This window comes from Triturus cristatus, chromosome 1_1 (genome assembly GCF_964204655.1).
Source record: "Triturus cristatus chromosome 1_1, aTriCri1.1, whole genome shotgun sequence".
In the NCBI taxonomy this organism is placed as follows: Eukaryota; Metazoa; Chordata; class Amphibia; order Caudata; family Salamandridae; genus Triturus; species Triturus cristatus.
The window spans coordinates 111,605,368-111,628,000 of NC_140579.1; the positions used below are offsets into that span (position 1 = coordinate 111,605,368).

General features: G+C 46.6%; 1 protein-coding gene across 4 annotated transcripts in view; it reads right to left on the bottom strand.

Moving 5' to 3' along the window:
* Positions 1 to 22,633, bottom strand: part of ATAT1 (alpha tubulin acetyltransferase 1) — a 235,485-nt gene that overhangs the window by 26,022 nt on the left and 186,830 nt on the right. For all 4 annotated transcript variants that reach the window (XM_085610964.1, XM_085610893.1, XM_085610810.1 and 1 more), the window contains exon 10: positions 7,026 to 7,141. In XM_085610964.1, the coding sequence (XP_085467090.1) occupies positions 7,026 to 7,141 (116 nt within the window). The remainder of the gene's footprint in view (positions 1 to 7,025; positions 7,142 to 22,633) is intronic.

The following is a 22,633-nucleotide window of genomic DNA, read 5'->3' on the forward strand; positions in this document are numbered from 1 at the left end:
CCCCTGAGCTGGAGACTATGAGGATCATTAGCCCTGCAAAGTGACTGCGAGGAGAGAGGATACAGCGCTGCCCCTGAGCTGGAGACGATCCAGCACTGCCCCTGAGCTGGAGACTATGAGGCTCATTAGCCCCGCAAAGTGACTGAGTGCGAAGAGAGAGGATAGAGCGCTGCCCCCGGGCTGGAGACTATAAGGATCATTAGCCCCGCAAAGTGACTGCGTGCGAAGAGAGAGGATACAGCGCTGCCCCTGAGCTGGAGACGATCCAGCACTGCCCCTGAGCTGGAGACTATGAGGCTCATTAGCCCCGCAAAGTGACTGCGTGCGAAGAGAGAGGATAGAGCGCTGCCCCTGAGCTGAAGACTATGAGGCTCATTAGCCCCGCAAAGTGACTGCGTGCGAAGAGAGAGGATACAGTGCTGCCCCTGAGCTGGAGACTATGAGGATCATTTGCCCTGGAAAGTGACTGGGAGGAGAGAGGATAGAGCGTTGCCCCTGAGCTGGAGACTATGAGGATCATTAGCCCTGCAAAGTGACTGCGAGGAGAGAGGATACAGCGCTGCCCCTGAGCTGGAGACGATCCAGCACTGCCCCTGAGCTGGAGACTATGAGGCTCATTAGCCCCGCAAAGTGACTGAGTGCGAAGAGAGAGGATAGAGCGCTGCCCCCGGGCTGGAGACTATAAGGATCATTAGCCCCGCAAAGTGACTGCGTGCGAAGAGAGAGGATACAGCGCTGCCCCTGAGCTGGAGACGATCCAGCACTGCCCCTGAGCTGGAGACTATGAGGCTCATTAGCCCCGCAAAGTGACTGCGTGCGAAGAGAGAGGATAGAGCGCTGCCCCTGAGCTGAAGACTATGAGGCTCATTAGCCCCGCAAAGTGACTGCGTGCGAAGAGAGAGGATACAGTGCTGCCCCTGAGCTGGAGACTATGAGGATCATTTGCCCTGGAAAGTGACTGGGAGGAGAGAGGATAGAGCGTTGCCCCTGAGCTGGAGACTATGAGGATCATTAGCCCTGCAAAGTGACTGCGAGGAGAGAGGATACAGCGGTGCCCCTGAGCTGGAGACGATCCAGCACTGCCCCTGAGGTGGAGACTATGAGGCTCATTAGCCCCGCAAAGTGACTGCGTGCGAAGAGAGAGGATACAGCCCTGCCCCTGAGCTGGAGACTATGAGGCTCATGAGCCCTTTAAAGTGACTGCGTGCGAAGAGAGAGGATAGAGCGCTGCCCCTGAGCTGAAGACTATGAGGCTCATTAGCCCCGCAAAGTGACTGCGTGCGAAGAGAGAGGATACAGTGCTGCCCCTGAGCTGGAGACTATGAGGATCATTAGCCCTGCAAAGTGACTGCGAGGAGAGAGGATACAGCGCTGCCCCTGAGCTGGAGACGTTCCAGCACTGCCCCTGAGCTGGAGACTATGAGGATCATTAGCCCTGTAAAGTGACTGCGTGCGAAGAGAGAGGATACAGTGCTGCCCCTGAGCTGGAGACTATGAGGATCATTTGCCCTGGAAAGTGACTGGGAGGAGAGAGGATAGAGTGTTGCCCCTGAGCTGGAGACTATGAGGATCATTAGCCCTGCAAAGTGACTGCGAGGAGAGAGGATACAGCGCTGCCCCTGAGCTGGAGACGATCCAGCACTGCCCCTGAGCTGGAGACTATGAGGCTCATTAGCCCCGCAAAGTGACTGCGTGCGAAGAGGATAGAGCGCTGCCCCTGAGCTGAAGACTATGAGGCTCATTAGCCCCGCAAAGTGACTGCGTGCGAAGAGAGAGGATACAGTGCTGCCCCTGAGCTGGAGACTATGAGGATCATTAGCCCTGCAAAGTGACTGCGAGGAGAGAGGATACAGCGCTGCCCCTGAGCTGGAGACGTTCCAGCACTGCCCCTGAGCTGGAGACTATGAGGATCATTAGCCCTGTAAAGTGACTGCGTGCGAAGAGAGAGGATACAGCGCTGCCCCCGAGCTGGAGACTATGAGTCTCATTAGCCCCGCAAAGTGACTGCGTGCGAAGAGAGAGGATACAGCGCTGCCCCCGAGCTGGAGACTATGAGGATCATTAGCCCTGCAAAGTGACTGAGTGCGAAGAGAGAGGATAGAGAGATGCCCCGAGCTGGAGACTATGAGGATCATTCGCCCTGCAAAGTGACTGCGTAGAAAGAGAGAGGATAGAGCGCTGCCCCATAGCAGGAGACTATGAGGATCATTAGCCCTGCAAAGTGACTACGTGCGGAGAGAGAGGATACAGCGCTGCCCCCGAGCTGCAGACTATGAGGATCATCAGCCCTGTAAAGGGAGTACATGGGAAGAGAGAGGATAGAGCGCTGCCTATGAGCTGGAGATTATGAGGCTCATCAGCCCCGCAAAGTGACTGCGTGCGAAGAGAGAGGATACAGCGCTGCCCCTGAGCTGGAGACTATGAGGATCATTAGCCCTGGAAAGTGAGTGCGTGGGAAGAGAGAGGATACAGCGCTGCCTCTGAGCTTGAGACTATGAGGATCATTAGCCCTGCAAAGTGACTGCGAGGAGAGAGGATAGAGCATTTACCCTGAACTGGATACTATGAGGATTATTATCCCTGCAAAGTGACTGCGTGCGAAGAAAGAGGATAGAGCGTTGCCCCCTGAATTGGAGACTGCCACCAGTCCAGAGTGTGGAGGGAGGAAAGGGCAGGGGTACAAAGTGCCTCGCAGGAGCCCTACATTTGGTAGGAAGCACACATATCGGGTACGTGGGGCATACATGTACTGGGCAGTATTGTACCTCTCTGTAATAAAGTCCTTGTCTTCTTAAGAGGGATCTGCTGGGCTGGTGAGTTTTCTTACTCTGCTGAAGATGTAGTGTTGAATGCTGAGTCCGAGTGGCCCTACATTAACCCCCTCAGAAGCTGTGACAGCTCACGCTCTTTACCACTGAGAGTCACATGCTGGGAGGATTGCACTCTGCCCAGGTGGCAAAGCCGTAGCAGGGCGGACCCGGGGCAGTAGGGGCAAACAACCCTGCAGCTGTGGCCAGAAGTCCCTGCCTGCTCTGTGGCCTCCTCAAAGGAGTGTGACAGACAGCAATAGTAAGATAAAAACCTTGTGCTCTGCCCAATGGCACTACCTTCATGGAAAGGTCTGGCTGATGCCACAACCCTGCTTCCTGGGCAGGCCGGTGTGAGCTGACGGTGACTACTAGGATCACAGGACCAACGTGGTAGCTTCACACCACAAGGCTGCTACTGCAGTGCAGATGTTGCCACCTGTAAGAAGACAGGCGTCATCAAGAAATGATTTCCTCCAAACGTTTGTGGCGAGGTGTGAATTTGCCTCTGTATTTGCAGATACACCTGTCACCAGGAGAGGGGCTGGATGTAAGTAAGCCTCTCCCACTTTTGAATGTTGTGAGTCGCGAAGCTTTCTCCACATTTGTGATTAGTAAGGACTGGACCAGAGGCAGTAGACATGGCTGCTTTCCTTTAAACAGTTAGGACGAAGTCTGTAGGACTGTGCATGGCTGCTATGCTGCTGAACCCTGCTGAGGAGGACGGGCTGTGAGGTGATCTATCAATAATGTGAGCCCATGCATGTCACCCAGGGGTCACCACCCTGAGAGCCTACAACCTGACCCAAAGCTCTACCTGGGAGCCTACAACCTGACCCAAAGCTCTACCTGGGAGCCTACAACCTGACCCGAAGCTCTACCTGGGAGCCTACAACCTAACCTGAAGCTTTACCTGAGAGCCTACAACCTGACCCAAAGCTCTACCTGGGAGCCTATAACCTGACCCGAAGCTCTACCTGGGAGCCTACAACCTGACCTGAAGCTTTACCTAGGAGCCTACAACCTGGCTCAAAGCTTTACCTGAGAGCCTACAACCTGACCTGAAGCTCTACCTGGGAGCCTACAACCTGACTCAAAGCTTTACCTGAGAGCCTACAACCTGACCTGAAGCTTTACCTGGGAGCCTACAACCTGACCCGAAGCTCTACCTGAGAGCCTACAACCTGACCCGAAGCTCAACCTGAGAGCCTACAACCTGACCCGAAGCTCAACCTGAGAGCCTACAACCTGACTCAAAGCTTTACTGGAGCGGCCTAGGTGATGGATGATGTTGGTGGAGGGTGTCCACCTAGCGGCCTCCCGGCTTATCAAACCATCTGTGAACAGGTCGAGAAGAGCCAGGCAGGCTGAGTAGTCGGAAGGAGCTCAGATCAGTGGCTGTGTGGGCAACTGGGCTGCAGCCTCACCTTTGGGGCCCTTAGGCTGTGCCCGGTGTGTGTGCCCCCACCCAAACCTTCTGACAGGGCTGAGTGAACAAGGCAAGTCTGACATGAGACTGGAGCCCCATTCAGAGAACGACACAGGGGAAGCCGGCAAGACCCCCAAAATAAAACAAAAACATTAGGTATAAAAATACAGCAAGGTACCATGTGAATATATCTCAGGATTCTCCCCTAGAGGGACATTACTGGACTGGAGGAACTCAGAAAATACAAAAGGCCTTTAGAGAAAAGAGCGAGGGAAAGATTTCTTACCTATAGTCCTAGTTCTCCTTCAAAGGAATTTCCATTGAAATGAAAAAAGTGAAACTCGCTCCCACGTGTGCGATCCCCAGCACTTCTTCCAAGTTCTGTGTCTTACTTGAGGGATCCCTAACTTTTTATGTGACACAAAAACTATTTAGCAGACTATAAAAGCAGGCTTTATTGCTCAATTCCATTAGTTTAAATTATAAACCAAAAATTACACTTAAAATATAGGAATGTCACTACGCAAACTAGGTGACATTGGAAACCTTTTTCACAAACCTTTTGTAAATGAAGTGAAAGAAAGGGAATACGGACAATGCAGCCATATACCGTGCAACTTGCTGAACAGGAAAGTGACACTGCACCTTTAACAGCTGCAAACCCTACAGTGTCCCGTCATGGCCGGTCGAGGGCAGTTACCTCCGCTCTGTTTTAACTGCAAGTAAGGGATAGAAATGCATATGTAATATTAAATGCCTGATCCCTTCCGCCTGGAGGAGGGTGGGTTGCTTATGATTTCGATGGCAATTCCGCTGAAGGAGAACTAGGACTACAGGTAAGAAACTTTTCCTCCTCTTTAAGTGATCTCCAATGGTGATCATGGGCACTGAGCACAATATCAAGCCGGTACCCTTCTGCAAGGAGCAATAAATGACAGATGTCTCAAAGAGGCCTGTCATAATCAGAGATCTGCTCAAGAATCTGAATTGTCTTGCAGAGGGAAGCATTACCCATAAGTCGTGATAGTACAATATTCAACTCAAACGGAGGGAAGCGCCGTTGTACTGGGGTAAAGACTTTTTTAATGCCCTTAAGGGCAGGTGGAAGAATCAAAGGCGCTCAAAGAACACAGGATGCACAACTGCTTCTATTTGAAAGAGCAGGAAGCTGTTGTGGATGGACTTTTGCTTCTCGCAGAATGTCTAAACTCCGATGGGAGGTTTGAGTGTCCGTACTGTAAGAGACTGGAGTATTTGTTGAGGGGGATGATAACTCACTTTAAATAATAATCACAATTCTTCTCAGGATGAACCACAAAAATCATTAAACAAACCGGTGCTCATTACAGCATTTATTCAATGCTTTCGTCAGTAACCACATCACACTTTGAAGGGTCTCCTTTGAGATATCCTTGACTATTCTGTGAAGACTACGGGTACCAAACACTGCAACGTCTGAGATATTTAGAATAAGAAACAACTCTGGGAGCAGCAGAGGTGCTAAACTGTTTGTAAGAGTTAAAAAATGAGACTTGCAACATGTTGGCTTGTGATTGTGCTGGGAAATACAATACGTTTCAAGCTGTTTCACTATTAAAGTCAAATAATATGATGTGCACATCATCTTCAGAAGCCTCCTGTGGATATTGTACAAGGCTGGAGTTTTTACTTTGAGCTGGAAAAGCAAGATGTAATTTTGACCTTGAGTGATCTCTTCTTGACTACACATGATCTTTTTTTTTTTACCACAAATGCTCTCTTTATGACCATGCATGATCTCTTTTTGACCATGCATGATCCCTTCTTCACCACACATGATCTCCTCTTCACCACGCATGATCCCATTCTAACCACGCACAATCTCATTTTGACCATCAATGCTCTCTTTTTGACCACACATGATCTCTTTTTCACCACACATGATTTCTTTTTCACCATGCATGATATCTTTTTCATCACACATGAACCCTTTTTCACCATGCATTATCTCTCTTTTTCACCACACAAGATCCCTTTTCACCATGCATGATCTCTTTTTCACCACACATGATCCCTTTTTCACCATGCGTGATTTTTTTGACCACACATGATCCCTTTTCCACCATGCATGATCTCTTTTTCACCACACATGATCCATTTTTCACCATGCGTGATCTTTTTTGACCACACATGATCCCTTTTTCACCATGCATGATCTTTCACCACACATGATCCCTTTTTCACCATGCATGATATTTTTGACCACACATGATCCCTTTTTCACCATGCATGATATTTTTTTCACCACACATGACCCTTTTTTCACCGCACATGATCCATTTTTCACCATGCATGATCTCTTTTTCACCACACATGATCCATTTTTCACTATGCATGCTTTTTTTTGACCACACATGATCCATTTTTCACCACACATGATCCCTTTCTTACCAAGCATGATCTTTTTTGACCACACATGATCCCTTTTTCACCAAGCATGATTTCTTACCCCACACATCCCTTTTTCACCATGCATGATCCCTTTTTGACCGCACATGATCCCTTTTTCACCATGCATGATATTTTTTTGACCACACATGGTCCCTTTTTTACCATGCATATTTTTTTCACCACCCATGATCCCTTTTTCACCATGCATGATCTCTTTTTGACCACACATGATCCCTTTTTCACCATGCATGATATTTTTTTGACCACACGTGATCCATTTTTCACCATGCATGATCTTTTTTTGACCACACATGATCCCTTCTTCACCATGCACGATCTCTTGCCTGCTGTCCACTCACCTGCACACGCAGTCCGGCCAGCTGCCCCTCCAGGGGATCCTGCTCGGGAGCCCAGGTTCCCATAGCGGCTGTAGCTGTTCCTGTACGCCATAAGGCCCTGCTCGAAGTTACTTCCACTATAAGAAAAAGAAATAAACAGGGACGGGCGGTAGGGGAAAGAAAAAGGTGTGGGAAGCAGATGAGGGAGCAGGAAATATGGATCAGGTTTGAAGAAAGGGGATGGAAAAAACAACATAAAAACAAATTAGGGCGATGGCAACCAAAGAGGATGGAGGGCGAGAAAAGGATTGAAATGAGTAAAGTGGGAGAAAGAATGAGAAACAAGGATGACATATTATGGATGGACATTATGAAAACCTCATGTGAGTAATCCTAAAAGTGAGGTGACGTCGATCACAGCAGGTTCATCTTCACCATCTGGCCTCAACAGCTGGAGGAACCTATCACAGCCATCTCACACCAATGGGAGAAGGAAAGTAACAAAACAGGCCTTCACCAGGCTCTCTGCCCCTCAGTGGTGTGGCACAACCTTCTGCAGCACTGGACCTGGCAATTAAAGTCTGCAGTGTCTCTTATGCCATGCCCACGAGACTGGCAGAACAGGTGAGCTCACAGGCACTCTTCTCGGAGTATGCCTTTTTCCTCCTCATGTATCTTATTTCTACACAACACTAGACAGCAGGCATTGGGACTCCACAATACGTTTGTGCCCAACAGCCAGTTAGAACTACAGAAGGTAAAAAAAAACTTGCCAAGTCACTTTAAAGATGCACCCTTGTCTTTAGATGTCGGAACAGTGCAGTGAAGTGTGACATCTGAGGGGCTGGCCCACGTTATCTTAGCTCAACCAAGTGACCCACACAAGCAGCACTCTGCAGTGCAGTATGACTTAAATCATCGACACTGATAAACGTTATCTGTACCTATCATGCACCTGATAGTGCCTGATGAGCTCAGGAATTCCGAAGTAAAAACTCCACCAGTTGATGGTAATGTAATGAATCAACACACACCTGAGCAAATTACTCACCACCTCTGCACTACTCATAAAGTCAAACATCATAAACCACTGTGGTCAACTACAAGTCCACATTCTGTTGAGAAAAACACACACCTACCATTGTTTCTAAAGAGTACTTACAACCATCAGTTGTAAAAACAACTTGACAAGGCACATTACGGAACCAAAAACTAAAAAACAAAAGAGCGCTAGTTCCTAAGAAAGACCTACAAACAGAACTCACACGAATCCAAGAACTGCAAAAAAAATTTACAACTGAGAGTTTGCAAGAGCGATGAAGAGCTCAACACATTATCCACACACTGCGGGGGGGCGAGACAGTGTATTCTCACAAAACCAGATGTTGAAAAGATCCTGCACAACCGAGCAAAATTGACGTGGGGCATTCACACCGAATGAAGAGTTCAAAAGACTGGCACCTACCCCAGCGACGTAAGCACATATGATTTATATTGAAGTAAAACTCCCAACGACCGTTCAACCCGGCGGTAGGGCAGGGGTTACTGAAATAAGCCGCTGGCACAATGATATCCTCTCCCATTCCAGTCATCATCCGGCCCACCCTGCCAGTGGATCCTTCGCATACCGCCCTGTCCACCTGTTATCCTACACATTGTAGCTCCATCCGGGGGGATGGCGGGGATGGACATAGTGGTTGGATCCTGTCAATCTATGTAATCTGTGAATATATCTTCTAAACTGTCCGGTCAACTGATGCCTAGTTCTTAACAGTTATCTATTCACTTGATTTTGTATCACGAATATAGCCTGACCGGGGATGTGTAGATATATTGCTTTTATTGGTTGCATTCTATGGCAGGGTTCCTTTTTTGCCCCCTTCGCTTTGATATGTCACTCACTATGCGCCATGTGTCCCTTGTATTGTTTGTATGATTATACATATCCCAAAATAAAAACAAATTTAAAAAAAGATCGTTCAAACCGAGCCAGGAACTACAAAGAAAGCTCATACTAAACTCCCAAAGAGCATTCACACTAATCCAGGTGCTACGATCCCACACATCACTAAGAAAAAGCCCCAAATCCCTTAACAGATGAGAATTCCTACTGAATGAAGAGTTTAAAAGAAAGAGTAAGACTTAATCCAGAGTGAAAAAGAGCATTCATGACCAAGAAGGAGCTAGAGAGAGTAATAACAAACAACCAAAAACTGAAAAGGACATCCACCCTAACTGAAGGTTCCACTGAGCATTCACAAAAAAACAACAGATACAAAGACCACTAACATGAAACTGAGTTTGCTAAAGAACCACAAACAGCATTCTTATCCAGCCAAGAATTACAAGGGGCATTCACAGTGAACTAAGAGTATATTCTATTTATTTTGAAAGTTTTATATAGCGCAAACATGACCACCGAGTGTATCAGAGTGCTTTACAGATTATGCATCACAAGGTAATAAGCATACAAAACAGAATAACCAAAACGACAAATTCAAATTAAAAATTGTCCAGCATTCTCGTGAAGGCAAAGCAAAACACATCATAAACAATAGAGGGAGCAAAAAGATCACAGTCTAGAATTGTCCGGCCGACTCATGAACAAGGTGGCTGGGCAACGGGTATGGACCCAGAATCAGAGGAAGGTGCCACGCTAAGGCAGAAATGTCTTTATCGGTAGCCCTTTGACTTCTTTTTTGAAGAAGACAGTAGACGGGTTCACCCTGACTTCAGGGGGAAGGGAGTTCCAGATCCTCGGAGCCATCACCTGAGAAGGCTCGGGTATAGGTCTTTTTTTTTTCTTTTTTTGAGGTTTAATCAAAAGGGAGCTAGCGCTTCTGGAGGCTCTAGAACCACAGGAGAGTTCCAGTTTCTGCGCAAGGTACAAAGGCGTCTTGAAGTGGATGGCTTTGTGAGCCATGCATTCAATATTTAGCTGTATCCGAGCTTCATATGGCAGCCAATTCAGTTGCTGCAAGTCCGGGGAGATGTGGTGGTATTTTTTTGTGCTCACCTAGTCACACATCACAAATCCAACGGCATACATATCACAATTATCCATGAAGGACCCAGCCGCCCTGATGGCTACAGTATATTAGCACTGAAATGTATAAAAAGTCAATGGTGTTTACAAATAACTAAATTGATTTAGTACAATTTATTAAACATAAAGACACTTATTTAAAAAAAAACATTTGTATTAAACAATAATTACCCACAATTCATTCCAAATTTAAAAACAATTCGTCACATGAATCACAAATAAAATCAATAAGACCCAAACAAAAAAACCCTGAGAGTTAACCCAGACAATTATCTTTGCCTTTAGTGCTGTCGAGAGTCATGAAACGTGATTGGCTGCGTTAGCGATGACACCAGAACGTTGTAAACGTGTATTCAAAATCGGGAAAAAAATGTGGGCACTTTAAAAGCGCGTAATTCAAACAGGGACTAACTAACTCCACAAATAGACCAGGACGGATCGAGGGACCGCCGGTATAAAGAATAATAGAGGTAAACGGGGGGCATTGTAATGGAAGCACATGCCGTCAGCACTATTGGAGTGCGTAGGGAGTATAGAATGGGTGGTATAAAAGCGGGGTGCCCACGCAGGTTTTGGGCGCTGAGAGATAACCCAAGGGGACTCAATGAAGATTGTTTGTTCCCCAATAGGAAATACGCCGACTGATAGCTAACGTGTGGAATTCAACCTGCACGGGGAAGAATTCCAATAGAATAACCGGTGTGCAAAATGAGAAGGTTTGGGTACATAAAACAAAGTAATTGTCAGACTTCGATATTATCCCATAAGGCAAGTGATAGAATAAAATATAAGGTTAGATGAAGATGAGGTGCGAGTTTATTAAAAAAAAAAATGTTATTTTGATTCACTTGAAGTCACGGCTATCTGTTTGTTTAGACGCGTGTAATAGAGTTAAATGAAATTATAGAAGTAATTAAAGGAATATGCTACTTACCAGTATGCATCTGTTCTTGGCATGTAGAGCTGCAGATCTACACACTATGCATAGATCGCCATCTGGTGTTGGGCCCGGATGTTTGCACTTGTTTTTGTCTTGGAAAGTCTTTGGAAGTCACAAAGTATGTGACTCCTCCTTTGGATCATAGTGCACAAGGGCATCGGCTCCATCCTCAGATTGTTTTTCGCCAGCAGGGAAATGATGGAGCTTTGTAAGAAACAGGACAGATGCCCATGTATGCTGTATCTAAGTAAGATAATACTGGAACAGATAAAGGTAGCCGGGGAGGCGGGTGGGCGTGTGTAGATCTGCAGCTCTACATACCAAGAACAGATGCATACTGGTAAGTAGCATATTCCGTTCGAGGCATATGAGCTGCAGATTACACACTATGCATAGATTGTATAGCAGTATCCCCTCCTAGCGGCGACCACCAGTATCTGTTGCAGTAGTTTGAAATAGTGTTTTGAGTACAGCCTGGCCCACACTAGCTTGTTGTTTAGTTTGCACATCGACACAATAGTGTTTTGTGAATGTGTGCGGTTTAGACCATGTAGCTGCTCTGCAGATATCGTCTAAGGGAATGTTCCATAAAATGCCATTGAAGCCCCTATCTTTCGTGTAGAGTGGGCTTTAGGAGGAACAGATAATGTACGTTTTGCTTTGTGGTAACAAATTTGTATGCATTTGACAAACCACCTAGCTATCCCAGATTTCGATATGGGGTTGCCCTTGTGTGGTGGTGAGAAAGACACGAATAGTTGTTTGGTCTTACGAAAAGGTTGTGTTCTCTCTATGTAGTCCAGCAGTGCTCGTTTGACATCTAAGGTGTGAAGAGCTTTTTCTGCGACTGTGGCTGCAAGAAGAATACGGGCAGCTCCACAGATTGATTGAGGTGGAAGGGAGAAATGACTTTAGAGAGGATTTTAGGATTAGTTTGGAGAACAACCTTATTATGATGCATCTGCAGAAAGGGTTCCTGAATGGTTAGTGCTTGTAGTTCGCTAACTCTTCGTAGAGAAGTATTGGCTACTAGGAAAGCAGTTTTCCATGTTAAGAATTGTAGCTCACATTTATGTAGAAGTTCAAATGGAGGCCCCATTAGTCTTGTGAGAACGATGTTTAAATTCCACACAGGTGAAGGTGGTACTCTGGGGGGAATTATTCTTTTGAGTCCCTCCATAAAGGCCTTTATGGCAGGTACTCTGAAAAGTGATAGATGTTGTCAGTTTTGTAGATATGCTGCTATGGCAGCAAGATGCAGTCTGGTAGACGTGTAGGCTAAGTTGCATCTTTGGAGGTGTGGTAAGTAGCCTATGATGTGTTGGATAGACACATCTAGGGGATCAGTGTTGTTGTTATGACAGTATATTACTAATTGTTTCCACTTGACTGCATAGCACGCTCTAGTGGTAGGTCGTCTAGCTTCTTTAATGACGTGCATACAGTCAGGAGGAAGGTTGAGGTAACCGAATTCTAGGACTTCAGGATGCCAGATCGCTAGGTTGAGCTGAGCTGGGTCTGGGTGTTGGATCTCTCCATGGTTCTGGGTTAAGAGGCGTGGAGAGAGGTGGAGAGAGGTGTAATTTTTGGTGCGGAACTACGGAGAGTTCCAGCAATGTGGTGTACCATGGTTGTCTGGCCCAAGTTGGAGCAACTAGGATGAGCGTTAAGGAGTGTTGCTGTAGTTTGTGCACAACTAGTGGAATGAGTGGGAGAGGCGGAAAAGCGTACGCAAATCTGTCTGACCAGTTCATCCATATCGCATTGCCTTTGGACAATGGGTGTGGATACCTGGTGGCGAAGTTTGGGCATTTGGCGTTTTCTTGGGTGGCGAAGAGGTCTATCTGTGGTTGCCCCCACCTCTGAAAAAACGGTTGAAGAACTTGTGGATGAAGTTCCCACTAGTGGATTTGTTGTGTTTGACGGCTCAACAGATCGGCCATTGTGTTTTGGACTCCTGGGACATGTTGGGCTAGGAGAAAAATGTTCTGAGGTATAGCCCACATCCATATGCTCTGTGCGAGCTGAGAGAGCTGCAGTGTGTGTCCCGCCTTGTTTTTGTATATAATACATGGCTGTCATGTTGTCCGTGCGGACTAAGACAGCTTTGCCTGAAATGTGTTTTTGGAATGCTTTCAAGGCTAGGAATATGGCTAGTAGCTCCAGGTGGTTGATGAGAAGTAACTTTTGAGGTGTCCACCTGTCCTGCATGGTGTGATGTAGTAGGTGAGCTCCCGGGCCGGAGAGCTATGCGTCCGCTGTCATAACTATTAGAGGAATCGGCTCTAGGAACGGTCGCCCTTTGGAAAGGTTCTTGGTGTTCCACCACTGCAGAGAGCGATGTGTACGACTGTCTACCAACACTAGATCTGTTAGCTGACTTTGAACCTGGTTCCATTGGCATGCTAAGCACTCTTGGAGAGGACACATCTGGAGTCTTGCATGAGGTACTATGAATATGCAAGAGGCCATCATCCCTATGAGTTGCATGAACACTCGAGCTGGAAGAGAGTGTTGCGGTTGAAATTTGGTGAGAAGAGCTTGTATGCTTGCTATACTGGCGGGACTGGGATAGGCTAGCACCCTTGAGGTGTCTATTGTGGCACCGAGGTATTGCTGCATGTGGGCTGGTTGCAGGTAGGACTTGGCGTGGTTTATTGTGAACCCCAGGTCGTAAAGTTGTTGAATAGTGGCGTGAGTGTGTTGTACACACTGATTGTATGAGCTGGCTTTTATGAGCCAGTCGTCTAGATATGGGAAGACATGGATGTGTTGTTTTCTTAGGTGTGCTGCCACCACCTCTAGGCACTAAGTAAACACTCTTGGTGCTGTGGTGACTCTGAATGGGAGTACTTTGAATTGATAGTGCTGACTGTCCATTACGAATCTGAGATATTTTCTGTGAGCGCTGTGAATAGGAATGTGGAAATAGGCATCCTTGAGGTCTAGGGTAGCAAGGAAGTCGCCCTGTGAAAGCAGAGGGAGGACCTGCTGAAGTGTGACCATGTGGAAATGGTCTGAGTATGTATAGGTTTAGGGGTCTGAGGTCTAAAATAGGCCTTAGAGAGCCGTCCTTTTTTGGTATGAGAAAATAGAGGGAGTAAACTCCCTTGTTTTGTTGGTGCAGGGGAACTGGTTCTATTGCACTTTTTTGTAGGAGGGAGATTACCATCTGCATTAGCAGTAACAGATGTTCTTGTGACATTGGACGCTGTTTGGGTGGTATGGTTCGGGGGGTATATGTTAGTTCGAGACAGTAACCTGATTGAATTATCTGTTGCACCCACCTGTTTGAAGTGATGTTTGCCCAGGCAGGGAGGAATTGGAGGAGTCTTCCCCCGACTTGAGTGGAATGGTCTGGGGGAAGTGGAGGGAAGTCATGGGGTGGGGGTGGAGGCAGAGCGGGAGTTGTTGTTTTTGCCTCTGCCTTTGCTGTTGTTCCCCCTGTAACCACCCCTTTGGTAAACCTCTAGTAAAGGTGGATTGGGTGGGAGCTTTGTAAGAAGTGGAGGGGCTATCAGAGGAGTAGCCTCTATGGGTGCTTCTGAAGGATGAGCAACAAAAGGACCGTCTGGGAGCTTGCGACTGCAAGGCTCCCATAGATTTGGCTGTGTCTGTATCCTTTTTCATTTTCTCAAGTGATACGTCCACATTGGGGCCAAATAGGTGTTGCTCATTGAATGGCTGATTTGAGTATGGAACTCTGGACTTCAGGTTTAAAACCTGAGATGCATAACCAGGCATGCCTAAGCAAAAGGACACTGGTGTTTATTGCCCTTGAGGCAGTATCTGCTACATCTAAGGCACAACGGATGGAGGTGTTAGTGATGGTTTTACCTTCCTGTATGAGTTCATTGGCCCAGTTTTTATACCTGTCAGGGAGGTGCTGAATTATGGACTTAAGTTCATCATAATGTGCCCTGTCATACCTGGCTAACAGCGCTTGGGTATTAGCAATGTGCCATATTTTCTCTGCCTGTGACGCTGTGCGTTTGCCAGAGGCATCCAGGAGTTTAGATTCCTTATCTGGTGGTGGTGCGTCACCTGATGACTGGGAATTTGCTCTCTTCCTTGCATTAGAGACTACCAAGGAGTCTAGTGGTGCAGGGCCTTTAATTTATGCTGGATCAGTAGGAGCAGCCTTATACTTTTTTTCTATTCTCTGGTTGATGACTCAAGCCCTGACTAGGTCTTTAAAGATCTCTGGTGCATGCTTAATGACCCCTTTAAGCATGGGTAAAATTGAGGTGGACCTTTGTGTGGTGTCGAAAGTGTCCATGAGAAAATCTTCCTCTACTGGGTCTGTACGAAGTGCAACCCCGTGGTACTGGGCAGCTCTGTGAAGGAGCTAGTTGAAGCCGATATTGTCCTCTGGAGGGGAAGGCCTGGAGGGATAGATGTCATCTTGTGGGGTGTAAGGGACGTCTAGGACACTGTAATCATTCCAGGGGTCTGGGGAGCCAGTAGGGGTAGGGTCCCCAAGGGGTTGATCGTCCGCACCTCCCTCTGCATCATCTGAGGTGTTGTCATCATCATCATCTACTGGGGTAGGTGATCGTGTAGGAGAACGGTGTGGTGGGGGAGGAGGAGGAAGAGGAGAAGGGCGCCTTAATGGAGCGGTAGCAAAGTCTAAATTTTTTCGGTGGTGGTGCTGGTGCAGTCGTTTCTAGGGGTCTTTTCTTGATGCTAAGCATTAAGTGACCAGTCTTAGGATCCTTCACAAGAGTCTTTTGGGTAGGATCTGGACGAAACAGTTCTTCTGTGGGAGGCAGATCCTTCGGAGTCGACTGCTTCGGTGCCGTAAGCTTTTTTGGCGCCGACTCGGTAGCGGGTCTAGGTTTGGAACCGTGCAGTTTTGCAGTGTCTTTATCCGATGTTGTTTTTTCGGTTCCGAGGTCTTTGGCTTCGAAGAATGGGAGTCGGGGCCCTTTGGTGGTCGTTTTTTGGTCGGCTCCGAGGGTGTTGTCTGTGCCGAGGAACCGGTGCTAGCCTTCGACGCCGAGTGCTTCGATGTCGAAGCAGCGGTCGGCGTGGATGAGGAAGAGGATGTCTTCTTTTTCGGTGCCTGAGTATGTTTTTCGGCACCGAACCCGAGTCACCTAAAGGCTTAGTAGGCTTCTTTACCGGGCCCGAAGGCGGGGCATGGGAAGCAGTGTCTCGTGTGCACCTGGGCCCGAAGGTGAAGGTGAAGGTGGTACCGAAGCCTTTTTTGATAGTGTCGAGGGGGGGTTTGGGTCAGGGTCGACGTCAACGTCTGTACTCATGGCCCTCTGAGCTGGAGTGATGTCCTCGACATCGGAGTCATCTGCTTCGGAGGAGCTGATGATGGCTTCTTCGACCCGACCTTGCGCCGGAACATCAACGCCTTCTTGGAAGATGTCGTCGGGGATCGAAGTTGACGAGCGAGCCATTGTTCTTCTAGCTCGTCGGTCCCGGATCGTCTTCTTGGAGCGGAAGGAGGCGCAAGCTGGACAGTCTCTGGCCTCGTAAAAGGTGAGAGGCAGAGGTTACACACCTCATGCAGGTCGGTGTGGGGAAACTTCGACCCACATCGAGGACACTTTTTGAATGGCGTCCTTTCCATGAGGCCCAGGTAGGCCCGAAGGCCTTCGTCGACGACCGGAATAGAAGACTTCGAAGTTGAAGGGTCGCGTGGATCGGGAAAACGCGAACGAAACAATACCGTAGAGAAGGGAAGGATTGCGCGTCAAAAGAAAAAACCGTTCCGAACTGGAGCACGAGAACACATCCGAGCCCGATGGCGGAAAAAAACAATCTGAGAATGGAGCTGATGCCCATGAGCACTATGATCCAAAGGAGGAATCACATACCCCGTGACTTCCAAAGACTTTCCAAGACAAAAACAAGTGCAAACATCCGGGCCCAACACCAGATGGCGATCTATGGATAGTGTGTAATCTGCAGCTCATATGCCTCGAACATATAGTTATGAACTAAGAGCGCTTAGGCTGCAATGCATATATAAATCGAGGTGTTTTGCCCCCTAGAGCTGAATTGGTTGACGCTCTACAACGTTTAAAAGTTGGAGGAATCAAATGAAGGCACAAGATTACCTCAAGGTAAAACATTCTGGTATTAAAATAAAAACAAACTAGGAGACGGCACCTGTTTTAGGGGGAAATCTTGTTGAACCATACTTTTGCAAAGAGCAGCAAGGTTGTGTTCATAGAAGTAAGACTGATTATTGTATTCCTTTGTATTTTTATTATTTATAGAAATTAAAACAACAAGGATAAACCAATGGAGTGCGAAAGGAAGTAGTGGGGACATTCGAGAACCACAAATATCCCCTGTCTATAAGTGTGCAAAGAGTAAGTTAGATATACTGATTGGATATATTACAATGAAAAATAAATAAAATACTGATTGGATATATTACAATGAAATATAAATAAAATATTTGATCAGTAATCATTGAGGGTAACACATTGATTTTACATGTTTGCTTTCATATTTAGAAATCATTGGACCATTTATATCGGCAACAACGCCCTAGGATCACGATATTTGGGGCTCGAGAGGGTTATAACGAGCACCCACCGAAGAGTAAGTTAATATATCTATTAAAAATACATCAAGACACTGTATAGAATTCTACTACTACACATACTAGGTGTAGTATCACAGGCGCAACATACAGGACATAACATGCGTTGTACCTGTGAGTGAATGGAGGAATGTGTGTAGAGTGGAACTGGTAGTAAGCATGGTGAAGAGCAGTGTGATTACTAGAGGGTGCACGGCTATTGGATAGCCCTATGGGAAGGGCCATGGTGCAGCAGGGTGGACTACAAGTATGGCACCGTTTTTTATAGAAAAGCACAGATTGTCATATATCCTGGGCATGTATTACATAAGTGTAGATGAAATGTGTTTCTTTTTAATACGGTCTATAGCCTCAGGGAAGAAGATACCAGACAATCATTTTATATAAATTGGGGTTGTTTTTTATATATATAAGTTTGCGAAATACTGGGTTTCTCTCTTTTTTTATAAAAATTGTGATTTGGGATATATAATTAAGTGTTGTCTAAGTAGCAAGGTAATGATGGAATTAGATTAATTGTTTATATCTTAGATATATATTTATATGTGTGTTTATATTTATAGATCTGCAAGAAACAAGAGGTTTTAATTCTCTGTCTTGATAAAGAAGGTGGAATAAGATAAAGCCTTCGAAATGCGTCAACGCACTTTTTCTGTTGCCACATACTCAGTTCTACGGACTAGCACCCTAGATATTGATGGTTTCAAGATATCAGGGCATGAGCACATGTTTACAACTCTGGGGTGTGGCCACTAAAGACAAGGATAATTGTCTGGGTTATCTCTTGGGGTTTTTTTGTTTGGGTCTTATTGATTTTATTTGTGATTCATGTGACTAATTGTTTTTAAATTTGGAATTAATTGTGTATAATTATTGTTTAATATTAATGTTTTTAAATAAGTGTCTTTATGTTTTATAAATTGTAATAAATGAATTTAGTAATTTGCAAACACCATTGACTTTGTATAAATTTCAGTGCCAATATACTGTAGCCATCAGGGCAGCTGGGTCCTTCATGGATAATTGTGATATGTATGCAGTTGGATTGGTGATGTGTGACTAGGTGAGCACAAAAAAATACCACCACATCTCCCCGGGCTTGCGGGAACTGAACTGGCTGCCATATGAAGCTCGGATACAGCTAAATATTGAATGCATGGCTCACAAAGCCATCCACTTCAAGACGCCTTTGTACCTTGCGCAGAAACTGGAACTCTCCTGTGGTTCTAGAGCCTCCAGAAACGCCAGCTCCCTTTTGATTAAACCTCAAAAAAAGAAAAAAAAAGACCTATAACCGAGCCTTCTCAGGGAAGGCTCAGAGGATCTGGAACTCCCTTCCCCCTGAAGTCAGAGTGAACCCGTCTACTGTCTTCTTCAAAAAGAAGTCAACGGGCTACTGATAAAGACATTTCTGCCTTAGCGTGGCACCTTCCTCTGATTCTGGGTCCATACCCGCTGTCCAGCCACCTTGTTCATGAGGCGGTCGGACAATTCTTTTTGCTCCCTCTGTTGTTTATGATGTGTTTTGCTTTGCCTTCACGAGAATGCTGGACAATTTTGACTTTGAATTTGTCGTTTTGGTTATTCTGTTTTGTATGCTTATTACCTAGTGGTGCATAATCTGTAAAGCACTCTGATACACTCTGTGGTCATGTTCGCGCTATATATAACTTTTAAAATAAATAGAATGTTCTCTTAGTTCACTGTGAATGCCCCTTGTAACTCTTGGCTGGATAAGAATGCTGTTAGTGGTTCTTTAGAAAACTCAGTTTCATGTTAGGCAGTTGGATTGTTGATGTGTGACTAGGTGAGTACAGCAGTCGTTTTTTAACAAATCCCACAGGACGTACACTTTGTTACTTTCAGTTTTACCCTAGTCTTTTGGGCGATCAAGGGTTCCTCTTTTTTTCTGAAATAATGGTATTTTTGTGCCAGTTAAGAGCCTTGCAGCAGCGTTGAGGGTAGCCCTAAGAGGAGTCGTCCTCACTCTGGGCAGGCCACAAAGTGTTGCACTACTATAGTCCAGCTTTGAGATCACTAATGCTTGAACTGCAACCTTTAGGTCATGAGTAGGGAGGAAAGGTTTGAGCTTCCTAAGTAAGCTGAGTTGGAAGTTCGCTCCTCTGGTGTGGGAACTGATGTGCTTCTGCATGTTCAGGCTTTTGTCTAGAATGATGCCCAGAGAAGATTCCGAGTCCACGAGGTGCGGTCTACAGTTAAGAGCAGTCAGCTGATTCAACCATTGCCCCATGACAAGGGATTGGTTGAGGGGTGAGATCAGTAGGAATTCCGTTTTAAGAGCATTAAGCTTCAGGTGATTGCGTGTCAGCCAGCTTTGTGTTTCAAGCAGGACTGAATTGAGGGACGGGATGTCTTCGGGGGGAGGGGGGGGGGGGAATCTTCAGGTATAGTTGGGTATTGTCCGCATACATATGATAGCGAATGCTGGATGATTTTAGGATTTCTGTCAGAGACTCCATAAACAGGTTAAAGAGTGTGGGGGACAATGCTGACCCTTGTGGCACCCCCAAAGTGACTAGTGCAGGGTGTGCAATGGATTGGTTCACCTTGAAGCTTTGGGATCTGTTCTGAAGGAAGGAAGAGAACCAGCTTAATAACGGCCCAGACAGCCCCATCCTGTGTTCCAGGAGGTCAATTAGGTGATCATGTTTGACAGTATCAAATGCTGAGGAAAGGTCCAGAAGGATCAGTAAGCACGACTCATTGTGATCCAGCATTCTAAACGCATCAACCACGATGTGCGTTAGCGCTGACTCTGTACTATGACCTGGGCGGAAACCAGATTGGCATTGATCCAGGAATTGGAAATGGTCACTGTGATGGCAAAGTTGGGCAAGCACACATTTTTTCAAGAGTTTTACCAAAGTGGGGATGTTAGTGATTGGACGAAAGTTAAGAAGGTCCGTGGGATCCGCATTTAGTTTCTTTAGGATCAGGGTAATTTGACCTGCTTTAAGGCAATCCGGAATAGCCCCTTGCATAAGAGAAGCATTGACGATTGTCGTCCAGAGTGTTAGTAAAGTGGATCTCCCTTCCGGGAACAGGTTCGATGGCAGGGGGTCGTTGTAGTGACTGGAAGGTTTTAAGGTCAACAGCATTTTGTGTATAGTGTATTCATCCACGGTTTGGAACAAACTCCAGGATGCATTGTTTTTGAGGCGGCAGGGCTGTGAGGGTTCCGTGATATTCGACTCTGAGGGGCAAAGGGTGATCAGCGGCCCGCTCGAGATGTGATCATGGGCCGAGCGTAGTTCAGACTCGATCTTAATAGTCTTCTCCGTGAAGAAAACAGCGAATTCTTCACAGTTCTGCAGTGTCCCTTGACCCGGGGCCGAGAGGTTAGGATGATTATTAGATTTCAAACAGTTTGTTTGCACAGTTTTTTGCTTAATCTAGTTGAGTTCTGAAGAAGGTAGCCTTCGAGCATCTGATGCATATGTTGTATATGCTTCGCAAGAATCTCAGGTTACAAAGATGTTAAAGGGAGGGATACGATCGCCACTTCCTTTCTGCAAGTCTTAAATTTATTTTTTCCGCATTAAGACTATCATTGAACCAAGGTTTGGAGAGTTTCTTTTGAGTTGAAGTGATGCCACTGAGTCAAGAACAATAAGCATTGCGTGGTTATAGTGGGCCGTCAGGTCATGGACATCATACATGTTCAAAGGGGGGGGGGGAGGGGGCAAGATGTTATCACAGATCCCCGTCAGGTCTTGCGAGTTGATGTTCCGTAAACATCTTTTTAACTGTTTTGGGTTCTTAGGTTGCGATCTGCTTGCTCTTACCGATTCAAGGACGAGGAAGGTGATGCAATAGTGGTCAGTCCAGTCACAAGAGAGGATCGCCTCCAGGCTGAAGGATTTGGGCTTACCAACGACAAGATCCAACGTGTCTCCTTTGTTATACGTAGGGCTGTCACATATTTCGATAAGGTTAAGGTTAAGGTCAAGTAGGAAGGATTTAAGGCTATTGACCAGCACATCGTTTACATCATTCCAGTGGAGGTTGAAATCGCCCTGGAAGGTCTGAATGCCCTGGAAATCCACGTTGGCCGAAATAACGTCCATGATCTGTTCTGTGAAGGGAAGGGAAGGTTGTCGCGAGGAGGGTGGTAGAACGCGTGCAGTTTGCAAGAGTGATTGTTGCCCCCAGTCACTTCAATGAGTAGATATTCACAAGAGGGCAGGAGGTCGGCATGAATGACTTTCACTAGTAGATTACTAGGATGTAAGCATGCGATGCCTCCCCCGTGACCACTGGTTCTGTCCAACCTAATATCAAAGTTGGGAGGCATTAGAAGGTCAAGGATGGGAGCGGCTGAGTCATTTAGCCAGGTTTCCGTCAGCATTACAAGGTCAAGATCCTGGACCAGAATGAGATCAGCAATATCCGCAGCCTATTTAACAGCCAATCTGCAGTTTACGAGCACACATTTGAGACTGACGGGGGTGTCCTTTGGTGGCGGTAGAGTGGGGGTGACTACCGTGAGGTTGTTCTCATTTAAAGTTCTTAAGTTTGGCCTAGGTACCCTGAAGGGATCCATAGGGATTGATTCAATTGCATGCAAATTTGAAGGGGGGGAGGGAAGTGTCCGCTCGTATGAAAGTAGTCGAGAATGAATATCACTATCAGACAGGGAGGCTCTACATCTGGAGGGTCGAGAGGGATCATTAGGGTGCGGAGCGGAGGGCCAACTAGGGGGTGAGTGTGTGGAGTGGGATGCAGTTCGCCTAGGATACTGGGGTAAGGGCGCCAGGAACAGCCACAGTCTGGGAGCAAGCGTAGATGGAGATTGGTCAATAAGGAGCCGCTTAGTCTGGAGTTAACTAACAGATCCTCAGAAATGTGTGATAGGCTACGAACATCTGCCTTAAGTTGTAGTAGGGAGAGTGCAATCTCGTTAAGTCGGGCTTCCAATGAAGTGTGTGAATGGGGATGTGAGGCTAGGGCCCGGGAACCCTGCAACAGAGGACAGCTAGTGAGGGAAGGGGAAAGTGGGGCAGGTGGCGACTGAGTGGGCCCCGGGGCAGGGGATTCATGGAAATGGAACTGTG